This window comes from Metopolophium dirhodum, chromosome 8 (assembly GCF_019925205.1).
Source record: "Metopolophium dirhodum isolate CAU chromosome 8, ASM1992520v1, whole genome shotgun sequence".
Classification (NCBI taxonomy): Eukaryota; Metazoa; Arthropoda; class Insecta; order Hemiptera; family Aphididae; genus Metopolophium; species Metopolophium dirhodum.
The window spans coordinates 36,365,823-36,380,142 of NC_083567.1; the positions used below are offsets into that span (position 1 = coordinate 36,365,823).

At 33.4% G+C, this 14,320-nt stretch overlaps 2 protein-coding genes across 2 annotated transcripts in view; both read left to right on the forward strand.

Annotated features, from left to right (window-relative positions):
• The window catches only part of LOC132950225 (1-phosphatidylinositol 4,5-bisphosphate phosphodiesterase classes I and II), a 53,074-nt gene extending 44,289 nt beyond the window's left edge, over positions 1-8,785 (forward strand). Inside the window, exons 8-18 of the mRNA XM_061021545.1 lie at positions 690-1,021; positions 1,078-1,394; positions 1,482-1,695; positions 2,507-2,704; positions 4,673-5,202; positions 5,354-5,665; positions 5,758-5,983; positions 6,155-6,380; positions 6,477-6,824; positions 7,083-7,227; positions 7,626-8,785. Coding sequence (XP_060877528.1) covers positions 690-1,021; positions 1,078-1,394; positions 1,482-1,695; positions 2,507-2,704; positions 4,673-5,202; positions 5,354-5,665; positions 5,758-5,983; positions 6,155-6,380; positions 6,477-6,824; positions 7,083-7,227; positions 7,626-7,718 — 2,941 coding nt within the window. The 3' untranslated portion in view covers positions 7,719-8,785. The remainder of the gene's footprint in view (positions 1-689; positions 1,022-1,077; positions 1,395-1,481; positions 1,696-2,506; positions 2,705-4,672; positions 5,203-5,353; positions 5,666-5,757; positions 5,984-6,154; positions 6,381-6,476; positions 6,825-7,082; positions 7,228-7,625) is intronic.
• Positions 8,786-10,438: 1,653 nt separating this feature from the next.
• Positions 10,439-12,488, forward strand: LOC132951416 (general transcription factor II-I repeat domain-containing protein 2-like). Its single transcript, XM_061023219.1, has 4 exons — positions 10,439-10,449; positions 11,233-11,777; positions 11,870-12,417; positions 12,465-12,488. Exons 1-4 carry the CDS (start codon positions 10,439-10,441, stop codon positions 12,486-12,488), a joined length of 1,128 nt encoding a protein of 375 aa, XP_060879202.1.
• Positions 12,489-14,320: the final 1,832 nt, after the last annotated feature.

The window sequence follows — 14,320 nt, forward strand, 5'->3', positions numbered from 1 at the left end:
TTACCCTAACAAGGAGAAAATGTCCTTATATGCCTTTAGTTTATATACTAAAACATGTTTTTATTTATTCTTATTGGAAAAATCTTAATTTTTTTTATAAATTATTATTCAAAATGATGTGTTTAAAAAAATATGCGTATCGATTCGACAATAGTGTTTAAATCGATATTTTAAAATACCATAATATCCTATGTCCTGATAGGTTATAATTTTGTAAACTATAAATAAAAAAACATAAAAGTATATCGAATATTCATGATTGTGATTATCTGTTTAATCGCTGATCACTGCCATTTTCTCAGTTTAGAATAAACGTACGCTACCTAATTACCTACAGTAACATTCAAATGCTTCTCTTAGGTAATAATTATTTTTAGTAGCTGTAATGGCCACACTACAATACTCACTTAGCATGCTCAATTCCGAAAATAAATTTTTTAGCAGATAAATCATAATATATTTCAATAATAAAAAGTAAACATTATTTCATTGTATTAAACATTTAGCCATAGTATGACGTATCAATATAGTTTATTAGCCCGCCTATATCCTTTGGGTATTTTTAATCCGGCTCTCATTTTAAGGTATTATTATGTTATCCTAATAAATTAATTCTATTATTATTTTGAATAACAACTGTCAATTATCTATACAAGAGTGTGCAACTGTAACTTGGATACCATTTTCAGATGTTGTAGTGATCACGGAGCTTCGGGTAAGAAAAAACTTATGACAGTTGATCAGTTCGTCGATTTCTTGAATCGTACTCAAAGAGATCCTCGTTTAAACGAAATACTCCATCCATATGCCAATTCAGATAGAGCAAAAGATCTAATTCGTGAATTTGAACCCAACAAACAAAACGCTCAACGAGCCTTGTTGAGTTTTGACGGTTTTCTCAAGTACCTGATGAGCGCCGACAACCCCATAGTATCTTCTACTACATTTGAATTAAATAACGACATGGATCAGCCGCTATCGCATTATTTCATAAACTCGTCACATAACACTTACTTGACTGGTAACAATTATTGTGCACGGTATTATTTATAGTTTTCTAAAATTAGTTTTCACTAGGTCACCAGTTGACTGGTAAGTCGTCCGTGGAGATATACAGACAGTGCCTACTGTCTGGATGTCGATGCGTTGAATTAGATTTGTGGAATGGAAAGACAAATGAACCGGTAATCTTGCACGGATACACATTTGTACCTGAAGTGTCGGCTCGAGAAGTAATAGAGGCAATTGCCGAGTCGGCTTTCAAGTCGTCCGACTACCCAGTAATATTGTCATTTGAAAACCATTGCAACACTAAGCAACAAGCGAAAATTGCCCAATACTGTCACGATTATTTCGGCGACATGTTGTTGTACGAACCATTGGACAGTCATAAAGTAATAAACACAATTATTATTCATTGTTTTCATTTCGTGCATTTAATGTATTATCCCTAATACGTAATAACGTATACGTTATTTTAGCTTGAGCCCGGCTTCTCGTTACCACCTCCTTCAATGCTGAAAAACAAAATAATTATCAAAAATAAGAAAAAACATCACCATCATCATAAAAAGCCTACGACTAGTGTAGTGTTGGAGCCAGCTACAGCTGCCACTTTGGTACTGGGCAATGGAGATTTACCACGAGGACCAATTCGACAATCCAGCAAGGACAGTAATCAAGACGAAGATGAAGGTACAAACAGTAATTATTATGTTATAATTTAACTAATAAGCAACTATTAATATTGCAATGTAAAGAATATTGCTGGTAATAGGGCTAAAACATAGACTATTTTTTTAACTTACTAGGACTGAAAATGCTCAACAGGTAGTTGAATTGAAGTAATTTAAAGTTGTTATTTTAATATTGTTAATATTCTGTGGGTATATTACTATCATTATATATAATATAGGTTTTACATTTTTACTCGATCTGTAACGAGTTTTATACAAAAACCTTAACTTCAATATACATTTATTCCTTTCAAATAATATTTTTACTGTGAATTATTTTACTATTTATTTATTTAGTAAAATCTAACTCAAATATATCGGGTTAGGTATTTTAACTCTACGTTCCTACATTTTACGCATGCAATTATTTATCATAACTACATGTAAACGATCAATTTGGCTGAATATTTTTCATACATTTACTTTTAAAAATTATTTATTTTGTATCATTATTATTGTTTTTTAACGTTTACAATTTTACATATAATATAATTTTTTAAGAAAAAATCAAAAAAAAATCCATAATTTAGACAAAACAATACTATAGGTAAGTACCTATTTATACAGGCATATTTATAAAAAAAAAAAAAAATAGTCATTTTGGAATTTATATAACATTATATTTATAGGAATTAGAAAAATTATTTTCACCTAATTGTGTTTTTTTTTCCAACTTAAAATTTAACTTACAGCTATTAAGCTGAAAAAAATTATAAAAATATGTTAAGTTTATGCATAAGTAATGACTAATGTTATTAATACAATTTTAGATGATGATGATAGCAGTAGTGATACCGATGGCGAAGAAGAGGATGTAGATAGAACGGTTGATTTAAAACATGTTTTACAAGGTAAGCCTTTGGTCGATAAGGTATCCAACACCAAAGAGACTGAAGCTGGTACGGAAATTTCGGTTCTCGTAAATTATTGTCAATCAGTGCAATTCACCTCTTTTGAAAACGCAGAAAGTGAGTTTTATAAGAAGTTAAATATATTATAAGTACCTAGGTACCGACGTAATATTTTTTTACATTTTACATTAAAATGAAATCTCATTCACAAGTGGTGTCTCATCAATGCGTAACATACAAAATGTGTGTTATGCAGTTCTAATTTAGCTTCGTTAGTTTTACGTACATGAGTTTAAGAGTTACCTATTACTAAGCTGAAAGGTAACAACATTTTCTCAGGTTTGTTGTAAGTTTATTTTGAAACGAGTTATGAACATTTTTAAATTGTAATACTCAAAACTTTAGAGTTAAAAATGCTGTAAATTTTAAATATAACTGTTGGTAAATTAACTCTTATATTAAAATTAACGGAGCTAAAGCTGGAGAACTGCTGAAAGTAAATTTGCCATGTTAGGCCATTTTTAAGACGAAGCAAACGCACATTGGTATCTCGTCGTCTTCAGCCCTATCATTTTGTATTAGTACCTACTCCTAAAAAAATCCAATAAATATTTAAATCAAAATATTTATTTATGTTTTTTGTACACGCCAAATATATGATTAAGATCCAAAAACCATAGGCTCCATTTTGTTTTTATGCTTAAGCATTTCAGCCAGGGCCTAAATAATCTTTATAATATATATAATTCTGCTGTACACCTGTACGACATTGAACTCCTCCTAAACGGCTGGACTGATTTTGATGACATTTTTTGTGTCTGTTTGAGTTGGTTCCTGGATGGCTTCGATTCACAAATGGGCCCTGTAGATCCAACTCGGAGAAATGCTCAAACAAGGATTTTGAGATTTATGAATTTAAGGATTTTATTTATAAATGGTTGCTATTGGTTACAGCTTACAGATTTTATATTTATATATAAGTGGTTTTCATTAGTTATTACTTGGGCAGATGAAGTAAAATCATGCATAAAATGGTCACGTTTATGGCTTCGAATAAAGCAATTATATCTTAAAACAAATACGAGAGTTGAATGTATGTTTGTAGCTTAAATATAAAATAACTACTTAACCGATTTTGCGAAATTTTCAAATTGTTTTTGGAGATATCAGAAAAGTTTAGAGAGTAGTTTGAACCGTGTTTGATTTATATACCTAGTGCTATTAATTGTCAATATCAGTCAAATTAGTTCACAAAGCGACCCAATTGTGCCCACGTGACTCAGTTCACCAAAACAAATATACACCTATAATATAGCACTGTATTTTATATTTTTTTTTACAGTCGAAGTTTTATTCTAAGTTAATAGACTCAAAAACTATAGGTACTGGATCGTTTTCAATAAAAATTATATCAATAGATTCCTTGAGATTTGGAGGGTGTTTATAGATTATTTTTTCAACTCTTATAGGTTATAGCTAAAGGGTAGCCAACACATAATTTTTTCCAGCGAACAAAAAAAAATTTTTTTTATTTATCTAAATGATTGTCATTGAAGGTTACATATTTTTTTTTTTTTTTTTTTTTTTTTTTTTTTTTTATTGAGTAACCCGCGGCAACATAGGCCATTGGGTGTGGGGAGGGTACTGTAGGTTTTATATTGGGTAGGTTTGGTAGGTTTTATATTGGGTAGGTTGGTACACGTGTGTGTTGTGTTTGGCAGAATTTCTAATGGGGCACCCGTAGGTTTCTGCCGTGCCCCGGGGTGGGGGGATGGCGGCACTTGTTCTCCGGACACCGTGACTTGCCCGAAGAAAAATGCCGCCCAGTGGCCGGGAGTCGAACCCGCGACTGCCAGCGCCGCAGTCGACGCGTTAGACCGCTCGGCCACCTCGTCCCCCCGGTTACATATTATATTACCTACTATTGTAGTCAGAAGACGTATGGTGTGTAAATTTTTTTTACAAATATACCTATTTATTAAAAAAATACAAATCTTTGGCCCGGGCGCAACGTCTCAGCTATATAGTTGTATTTATAATATTCATAATTATTTTTTTTATATCGTTATTATACTGTGTTTTAAGAAAAAAACCGGCACTATGAGATGTCATCGTTTGACGAGAAACAAGCAATGACATTGCTGAAAGAACGACCAATGGAGTTTGTCAAGTATAACAAAAATCAATTGAGCCGAGTTTATCCGGCCGGTACACGTTTTGACTCGTCCAACTTTATGCCACAAGTGTTTTGGAATGCAGGATGTCAGCTTGTCGCATTGAATTATCAAACCATGGACGTGGCGATGCAGCTAAATTTAGGGATATTCGAGTACAACATGCGAAGCGGTTATTTGTTGAAACCGGAGTTCATGAGGCGCGCCGACCGTACGTTTGACCCGTTTGCCGAATCCACCGTGGACGGAATCATTGCTGGTACACTAACCGTCGACGTCATATCCGGTCAAATGCTTACCGATAAGCGCGTCGGCACTTACGTGGACATCGAGATGTATGGTTTGCCCGCAGACACGGTCAGGAAAAAATTTCGTACTCGGACTGTACCGTACAACGGCATTAACCCGGTGTACGGTGACGAACCTTTTGTGTTCAAAAAAGTACGTTTTCGTTTTATTGCCATAATAATGACAATAATAACGCGTGCATGTCTCTTACTGTATCCTGTATATATATAATATAGAAAAATTGTTTAGGTAAACACTTTAATAAAACATTTAAGTCATAGTAAAAAATATGTTTGTGTTTCAGGTGGTCCTCCCCCAACTCGCATCGCTGCGTCTAGCCGTTTTCGAGGAGTCCGGGAAGTTGATCGGCCATCGTGTCATTCCAGTAGTTGGCCTCTGCCCAGGATATAGACACGTCGTATTGCGTAACGAAATGGGTCAGCCCCTGCCTTGCGGAACGTTGTTCTTAAAAATCACCGTAAAAGACTACGTCCCGGACGGCTTATCGGATTTTGCCGAGGCTTTGGCTAATCCCATAAAATTCCAATCCGATCTGGATAAACGCACCAAGCAATTAGCTGTCTTCGCGGACGAACTGGACCAATCTATCGACGAAGTAAGCTCGATTGACGATTGATGTCGTCTCATAATTTATATATAGGGTAATAATACAATCATAATCTAATCTGTGGCACCTTATTAATCGAGGCGAGTGTCGCACCAGCGGAACGAGACATAAAACCAGTCACCCGTCATCAAACCAGCTGCCCAGACTTGCCCACCGGCCACCACATGACCGTTACATTGACGGCACCACACCGGAAATCCGTGACGACTAATCCCGTGTCAACGATGGACTATTCGGTCAATGATGACTTCAGCAAGGGACCGAAAGGCTCCCAAAGGAATCTCCCGGTGTTGTTGTCTACTTCTCGTGAGTTGGATTCAAGTTTTCACTCTGATTATGCATAAATAATAAATAGTTACACACTTCAAATCAACTGATTTAATATTATAGAGATAGCATTAATAATAAACACCCGTCACCCATAGTATATAATATAATAAGCTTTCTATAATATTCTTTGTTTTTTTACGCGTACAGTGAGCGAAGGTGTAGTCGCAGAATCTCTTTCAAAGCTTAACGACAATAAGCTGGTAAAGGATAAGAAAATGGAGCTGGAGAAAAAGCTTGAAATGCTTCGGAGGAAACACGAAAAAGAGAGACACCGCGTGCAGCACCTGAAATCGTCGCACGATTCGGAACGGATGCGAATTTCCAAGTTTTCGATGAGTTCCCGATTCGTCAAGCGACTATCAATAAAAAATATGTAATAATTATTGCGTGATCTCGTTTGCGCGTTTTAACCATATAAATATAATATTAAAACAAAAACATTTTAACGGGTTTATTTCACGCCCCTCAGCCAGGAGAGCATGTTGCAGAGTAACCAAGACGCGTCCGAATCCTCAGAATGCGACACGGACAATTCCACCAGTTCGATGCCGAGGATGTCCAGAAGCCAGTCCGAACGGTTGTTGGCCATCGGCAAAGAGCACGTAGTACAGGAACGGGACCTCCGTGAAAAATATCACGAGATCGTGTTTTCGTCGTTGGAGAAAGTGATGCGTTCGTCGCAATCGAATCAGATGAAAATGTTGCGCGTGCTGTTGGATAAAGAAACCGCAGAAGTGATGAAAAAGTTGCAGGACCGCCGGCGACACGAAATGAAATCGTTGGCAAAAATACACAAGGACAAGGACGAGATTGGAAGGTATGGTAGTACCTATTATTATATAATATATGTTTATCGTGAATGTACCTATAGCGATATCAGAGGCATTCCTAATCCTCGGATAAGGTTAGATATTATATTATTATATGGTCTTGTATAGAGGCAATTTTTTATAATTTTCAAACACCAATAATTATTTTAAAAATATGGAATAATGTCAAAAGACATTGCATGCATTACAAATATAAAAACTTTTGTATAATATTAATAGTTTTTTATGTTGTTCGATGTATATAGGATCAAGCGAGAAGTATCCAGTTCGATGGTGGAAAAGGGTGTGAATGAACGGGTGCGCTTGGCTCAGATCTACGAGAAGAAGACTGAGGAGCTAGAAAAACAGCACGAAGAAATCAGACAACATTTTAATGATCTCAAGAAAAAAGTAAGTTGATACATAATTCTGCTCTACTCGAGTAAAAGTGTATAAGTCTGATTATTTCTAAAATACATATAGCTATAGGTATTACATAGCTATGTCATAATTTTATTTTTGAATAAACTGTTTTGTACATATTTTTTTTAGATAGGTAACAATATTTTTTTATAATTATTATTTACATGATTTTTGTATTTATTTGTTCCTATATATATTTTATTTTAATTTATTTTTTTATTAAATTACTATATTTGAACTTTTTACCCGATCAGCGCATAGTTTTACATTTGTATAATAAGACTCCACAGGCTTTATTACACCGATTCTAAAGGAAATGTTATAATATACACCAAGTTGTGTGCATGGTTAAAGAATCGTATAATATGTGATGGATTTTTTTACAGACAAAAGCGGAATTGATCAAAGAATTCGAGGCCAAAATACAAAATGTTGAATTCGGAGTTGGGCCGAGCATTAAGACCGAATTCAAACAATGATACGAATAAAGTCGTACAACTATAGCTACGTAGTTAGGTACTAGCCACTAGGCACCTAGTAAATACAAAAGAGAAAAATTTATTCTAATCAGAGGCAATAAATAATATAATATATGTGATGCATTTGAAAAGTAAGTTTAGAGACACTTGCGCTGATTTCAATGTCGATCCCTAAAGACTGACCGATCGATTTAACTCGTTATTGTAGTTTAATTTGATTAATTTTGCCATTTATTATAATTATTTTTAATTTTAATTATTTGTATTCTCTCGTTCTGTGCAAGTCTTGTGAATTATATTTACAACGACCGGTGGTAGTCTATTATTATGTTGTAATATATTGGTTTTAAGTATTTATTATTATTATTTTTTTTTGTTATTGAAGGCGAACAAACCTTTTTTATTGTGATATCTGTATTTATTTTTTTGTTAAACATTTTGTGATAATTTTGTTCTATACGCAGCCTCACATCGTATACTATTACCTACATTCATTGACAATCATTATTTTTCAGTTAAATTTTTTTTATTATTTTCTATTAAATACCTATTATTTTACTATTGATTTGATTAGATTTATCCTATCTATGTTTGTGTACCTATAATATGGCTTTATTATAGTATACTTATTATATTATTACTGTCTGATGAATATAGTTTACAATAATGCAAACAATTAATTACACTACTTTATTATTATACTCACATCGAATTTTTCATTATATTATTACCTAGATATTTGTATTGTGTACTTATACGTTTTATTAAATTATTGTTATTAAATATATATATATATATATATATATACATATATAGATTGGTACCAGATAGATTTCAATAATTAATTTTACATCAGTCTAGTCTGATTTGTTTGAATCTAATACACAATTTAATTTTGTTATTTTAAAATATTTTAAATTGTACCCACTGGCGTTTATATACATCATTGTTTGTTTTCAGAAATAAAACCTTAAATTCTGTTACGTTTGACTATGTAGTCGAGCATCAACGTATTGCTTTGTAATACACAAACTAATAATATAATAAAGACAATTTAAACTCGCTAATATTAAGATTTGTGAATTTATTCCAATGCATGTATATTTATGTGTTAGTTTTATTTTTAAAGGAACAGTTTAAAAGAAAAATAACTAAATGGTCATCTAACGAGTACAATTGAATGGTCGGTGGTCGGAGATTTTTGGGAAGGAATTGGTCTTGCAATTTGTGAGATATAATTATTACTGTCATACCTACTCTACTTGTAAAAGTTGCTACCGAAAACATATTGTTTCCAATTACATTAACAAAATCTATCAGTTAACACCGCACTTGTATTATATTATATAATTCAAATTGGACAAGAACTTTACTTATAAAATATGAAAAAACTAATAAAAAATTGTTTGTGCCAACATGACACAATTGACACAATAATGAATCATTATGATTTATGAATATTAATAATAATATATATCTAAGTTTTTATCCTCTTGATAAACAAATTTAGGAAGCACTCATAATTTTTTTTTTTTTTTATTAGGCTTTAATACACTTCATAATATTTTTACTTCTCTAAGTGTAGGTACCATAATTTTACCTTACCACAATTTTTATATCCTAAGTGTGATAACTACAGTATGAGGATATTAATTTACCTAAGGAATTAGATACTGTGATCCATATTAAAACTATTATGTACAAGCCATTCAAGAAAACAGTAGGTATAATATGGTAAGTGAAATATTATTATATAATAAATGAAAAATGTAATTTAAAACCAGAAGGCATGTCACTGCACAACTCTAAAGCTGCACCATTACTGAAATAAAATGTAATGTGAAACATATTAAAATAATTTTGTTTGTAATACAATAACAGCGCGTTCAAACAATTAATCTATATTAATTTTCACACGTATGCATAGAGACGTTTAAAAGCGAATTAAATTAATTTTAGTGTTAAATTAGCACAGTTCCTTAAAATAACATTGCATAGGTTAACTTTGGTTGACCTGGAATCCAAAGTTTCAATTAAAATTAAGTTGTGGATTGACTATCACCGGTAGACCCGTAATCTATAATTATAATTTATAACTATAAACACTCATATTGCCTATATTATTATAAATATTGTGGCCTATATCGTCGACAATGTCTAAGTAAATTGTATTAAGAGGACGTCGCACCCGCACATGTTGTCTCCGTCTTACACGTGTACGACATAGCAAATTTTACGCTCAGCAGATCACGTTTAGCCCCGTTAATTTTAAAATTAGAGTGAATTGACCTCTTATAAAATTTAAAGATAAGAATGTTATCTAGGGCATCTCATCGGTTTTTTGTTAAATTTTAATTTGAAATCTAGTTATGAGCATTAACAGATGTATAAGCAATTTACAATTTTAAAATACTCATAATTCACTTTAAAACTGAAATATAAAAAAAAGCCGATTTGACCTTTTTTTTTGTAAAGTTAAGTTTTCTTATTTTCTGTATTTCTCAATATGATATTACTTTCTTAATGTTCTAGCCGTGGTAGTTATACTGCTCTGATATACTATACGCCACTAGTCGTTCGCGGCATATATGTGACTATTGGACAACAAAAACATATACATCTATGGTATACTGTATTTTTTAATTTTCCGCAAATTATTTTTCATGCATGAGTGTTTATAATAAACCCGATAAATAGTCGGTAAATAAAACAAAATTACCATGAAGACTGCGTAAGTTTACCATAGGGCATGGGTTTAGTTTTAGTGACTGAAACAATTGTATTCACATCTGGGGTTACATGCTTTAGATCAGTGATGGCCAAACTACGGCCCGCCATCATTTAATATCTGGCCCGCGAAAGAACTATAATATTTTACATTTACGAAAAAAAAAAAAAAATTAAAAATACAGTATACATTCTATAAACATAATATAAATAGCATTATCGTATCTTATCTTATTTTCGTAGAAACAACAATGTAGGTACCTACAACGAGTAATATTACTGTGCTCGTTGCGCGACCAATTTTATCTACATTGTAGTTTCTACAGTCATCGTGATCAGTCGTTATTCGTCTGCGGTCAGGACGTAACTACTATAAAGTTAATGTTGTTATTACGTAGTGTATTGTAAAAGTTCATTATGTTTAACAAAAAACGGAAAATCGACTCGGAATGTCGTGTTTTTAAAAATCAGTGGGAAGACGATTACTTTTTTATAGAATGACAAAATAAAGGTATGGGTACCTATAATATGTAAAGAAACTATTGCAGTTTTAAAAGAATATAACATAAAACGACACTATGAAACTAAACATAAAGACAAATTTAAAAATCTAGAAGGCAAAGAAAGAGTAGAAAAATTTAATTTCTTAAAAAAAATTCTTAATTTTCAACAAAATATATTTAAGAAAAAATGTGAACAAAACGGGTCTACTGTCCGTGCTAGTTATCGAGTTACTCAGTTAATAGCCAAAGAAAGTAAATTGTTTTCTGATGGAGAATTTGTGAAGAAGTGTATGTCATGTTATTGATGAAATATGTCCTGAGAATAAATGTTTGTTTGAACAAGTTAGTTTGTCACGCCAAATAATTACTAGAAGAATAGAAGATCTTGGACTTAATCTTTTTGAACAAGTGCAAGACAGAGTAAAACTTTTTCAATATTTTTCAATAGCATTAGCTGAGAGTACAGATATGGTAGATACGGCACAACTTCTAATTTTTTTACGAGGTGTGAATGCAAATTTTGAAATAACAGAAGAGTTGGGAGCGTTGGAGAGTTTGAGTGGTACTACAATAGGAGAAGATATATTCAAAGCTTTATTAAATACATTCGAAAATCAAGGTCTTAATTTTGAAAATCTTGTTAGTGTTACTACAGATGGTGCAAAAAGTATGATAGGGTCTAAGAGTGGACTTATCAGAAGAATAAACTCAAAAATGTCTGAACTAAATCGATCTCCACCAATTGGAATTCACTGCATTGTTCATCAACAAGCACTATGTGGGAAAGTTTTAGATTTAGAAAATGTTATGTCTATTGTAGTACAATGTAGTAAATTAAATGATGGGGAATGGCTATGGAATTTAACAATATTAACAGATATATAACACATCATCTGAATTTGTTAAATCTAATACTACAAGGGAAAGAAAAACTCGTAAGTACTTTGTTCGGTTCAGTAAAAGCTTTCCAAAATAAATTATCTTTATTTCTAAATCAAATTGAAGAGTTAAATTTCTCCCATTTTGAATGTTGTGCTACTTTAAAAACAGAAGATTGTGGTATATTTCCAAAACAAAAGGGCATCAAAATTATTAACACGCTTATTCGTGAATTTGAAAATCGTTTTAAAGACATTCGAACTAAAGAACCAATTATAAATCTATTTGAAAATCCATTTAATATAAATCCGGAAATTGTCGAAGCTTCTTTACAATTAGAAATTATAGAACTCCAATCTAATAATTCTTTAAGAACAACATTTAATAATTTGACAAGCTCTCAAAATCTTGTTCAGTTTTATTCAAATTTGTCTGAAGAAGATTTTCCAAATGTTCGGAAGTTTACTGCTAAGATGTCTTGTATATTTGGTTCAACATATATTTGTGAGCAAGTATTTTCAACGATGAAAATTAACAAAAGTAAAACTCGATCTCGCATCACAAATGAACATCTACATGCCGTTCTCCGGGTAAATTCTACTAAATTAGAACCTAATATAATGTCCTCTGTCAACAGAAACAAGCTCATAGTTCACATTAACAAATTAATACATATTAAAATATGTTTTGTAAGTGTAAAACGATATTTTGTATATTTTATATTTATTTTTATATGTGTAGTTAATAATTTATATAAAAATAATTTTTGGAAATGTAAGCCGATTTAATTTTTTTTCATTTGTAGTAATTATTAAGTTAAGTATTAAATAAAGACATTAAAATTATTAAGTACAATAAAAACGTCGTTAAATATGAAATTATATATCTATACCTAAAATTCTGATGACTTAAAAGTAAAAAAAAAATTTTTCTGGCCCGAGGTAAAAAAAGTTTGGCCACCACTGCTTTAGATTTTTGTGATAAAGAGTTTTATCCAAATATTCATGAACTCTTGAAAATATTCTGTACTTTGCCACTGCTACACCTGAACGATGTTATTCAAGTTTTTATTAAGTATTAGTCTTACCTAATAAATAGTATGACAGAAGTAAATATTTTATCAAATTTCGTATCTAATATTGAATAAATACTACAAATTAAGTAGTAATTATTATATATACTCTGTTTATTAGAACCGACTTACAATTTATTATAGTTTAAACCTCGGTTACGCTTAACCCACTGATTTTACCGGTCGAATTCCGCGGTTTTTACATTAGTTAACTATTGTAAAACGGCCATACGGGCCATTAATGTGTTGGCTTTATTGGCATGATGCCGGTCATACAATAATCATACCAGATGAGGTTATCGATGAACTGAGAAAACGGGATTTTGTAATTATAACTATTTTTTTTGTTTATCGTATTAAACACGATATTGGCGTTAGTATGAATTTATAATAAATGCTATTAGGTACTATACTGCAATTTGTGTTAATTCTTATTTCGCCTTGATCCACACTAATACACTATCCTCAACAAGTTGGGGGATTTTAAAAATGTATGTATTTATGGGTGTTTACACCCAATATATTATATTTCATCCCCCCCCCCCCCTAGCAAAATTTCCTAAATATGCCACTGTGATTAAAATAGTATTTAAATCCTAGGTCGGCAGAGTCCTACCCCCACCTCCACGTGGTGCCGACTGGAAACGGAATTCCGGTTCCGGCCAACGGGGGAGGCACAGAAGGCAAACTGTATAAAACCGAACACCGGCGGGTCAACACCAGCGACCAGAGAGGGCCAACATCGCCCTCCAACCACCGACAACAGACCGAAGGCTCGACGCGAAGACAACCGGGAAGGTTAGACGGGGACCCAGGGGCTAGTAAACTCAGCGCCTCAGTACCATCATCCGAAACTGCCCTGACCTAACCAGCGGAGGCGTGCGCCGGGGCATTAGTAGGACGCCCGCAGCACGATTCGTCACCGTCCGGGCGATCGCGATTGATGAGAAAGGGCGCTAGTCAGAACGCCTCAAGAAACCGCCGACCGGTCAGTCGACGCACCGAGCAGCACGCAGCAATACCAGACACGGAGGAAACAGAAGGAAAACTGTATAAAACCGAACACCGGCGGGTCAACACCAGCGACCAGAGAGGGCCAACATCGCCCTCCAACCACCGACAACAACACAGGCCGAAGGCTCGAAGCACAGACGACCGGGAAGGTTAGACGGGGACCCAGGGGTTAGTAAACTCAGCGCCCCAGTATCATCATCCGAAACTGCCCTGACCTAACCAGCGGAGGCGTGCGCCGGGGCATTAGTAGGACGCCCGTAGCACGATTCGTCACCGTCCGGGCGATCGCGATTGATGAGAAAGGGCGCTAGTCAGAACGCCTCAAGAAACCGCCGACCGGTCAGTCGACGCACCGAGCAGCACGAAGGATCCAACGAACGGAGGAAACAGAAGGAAAACTGACCAAA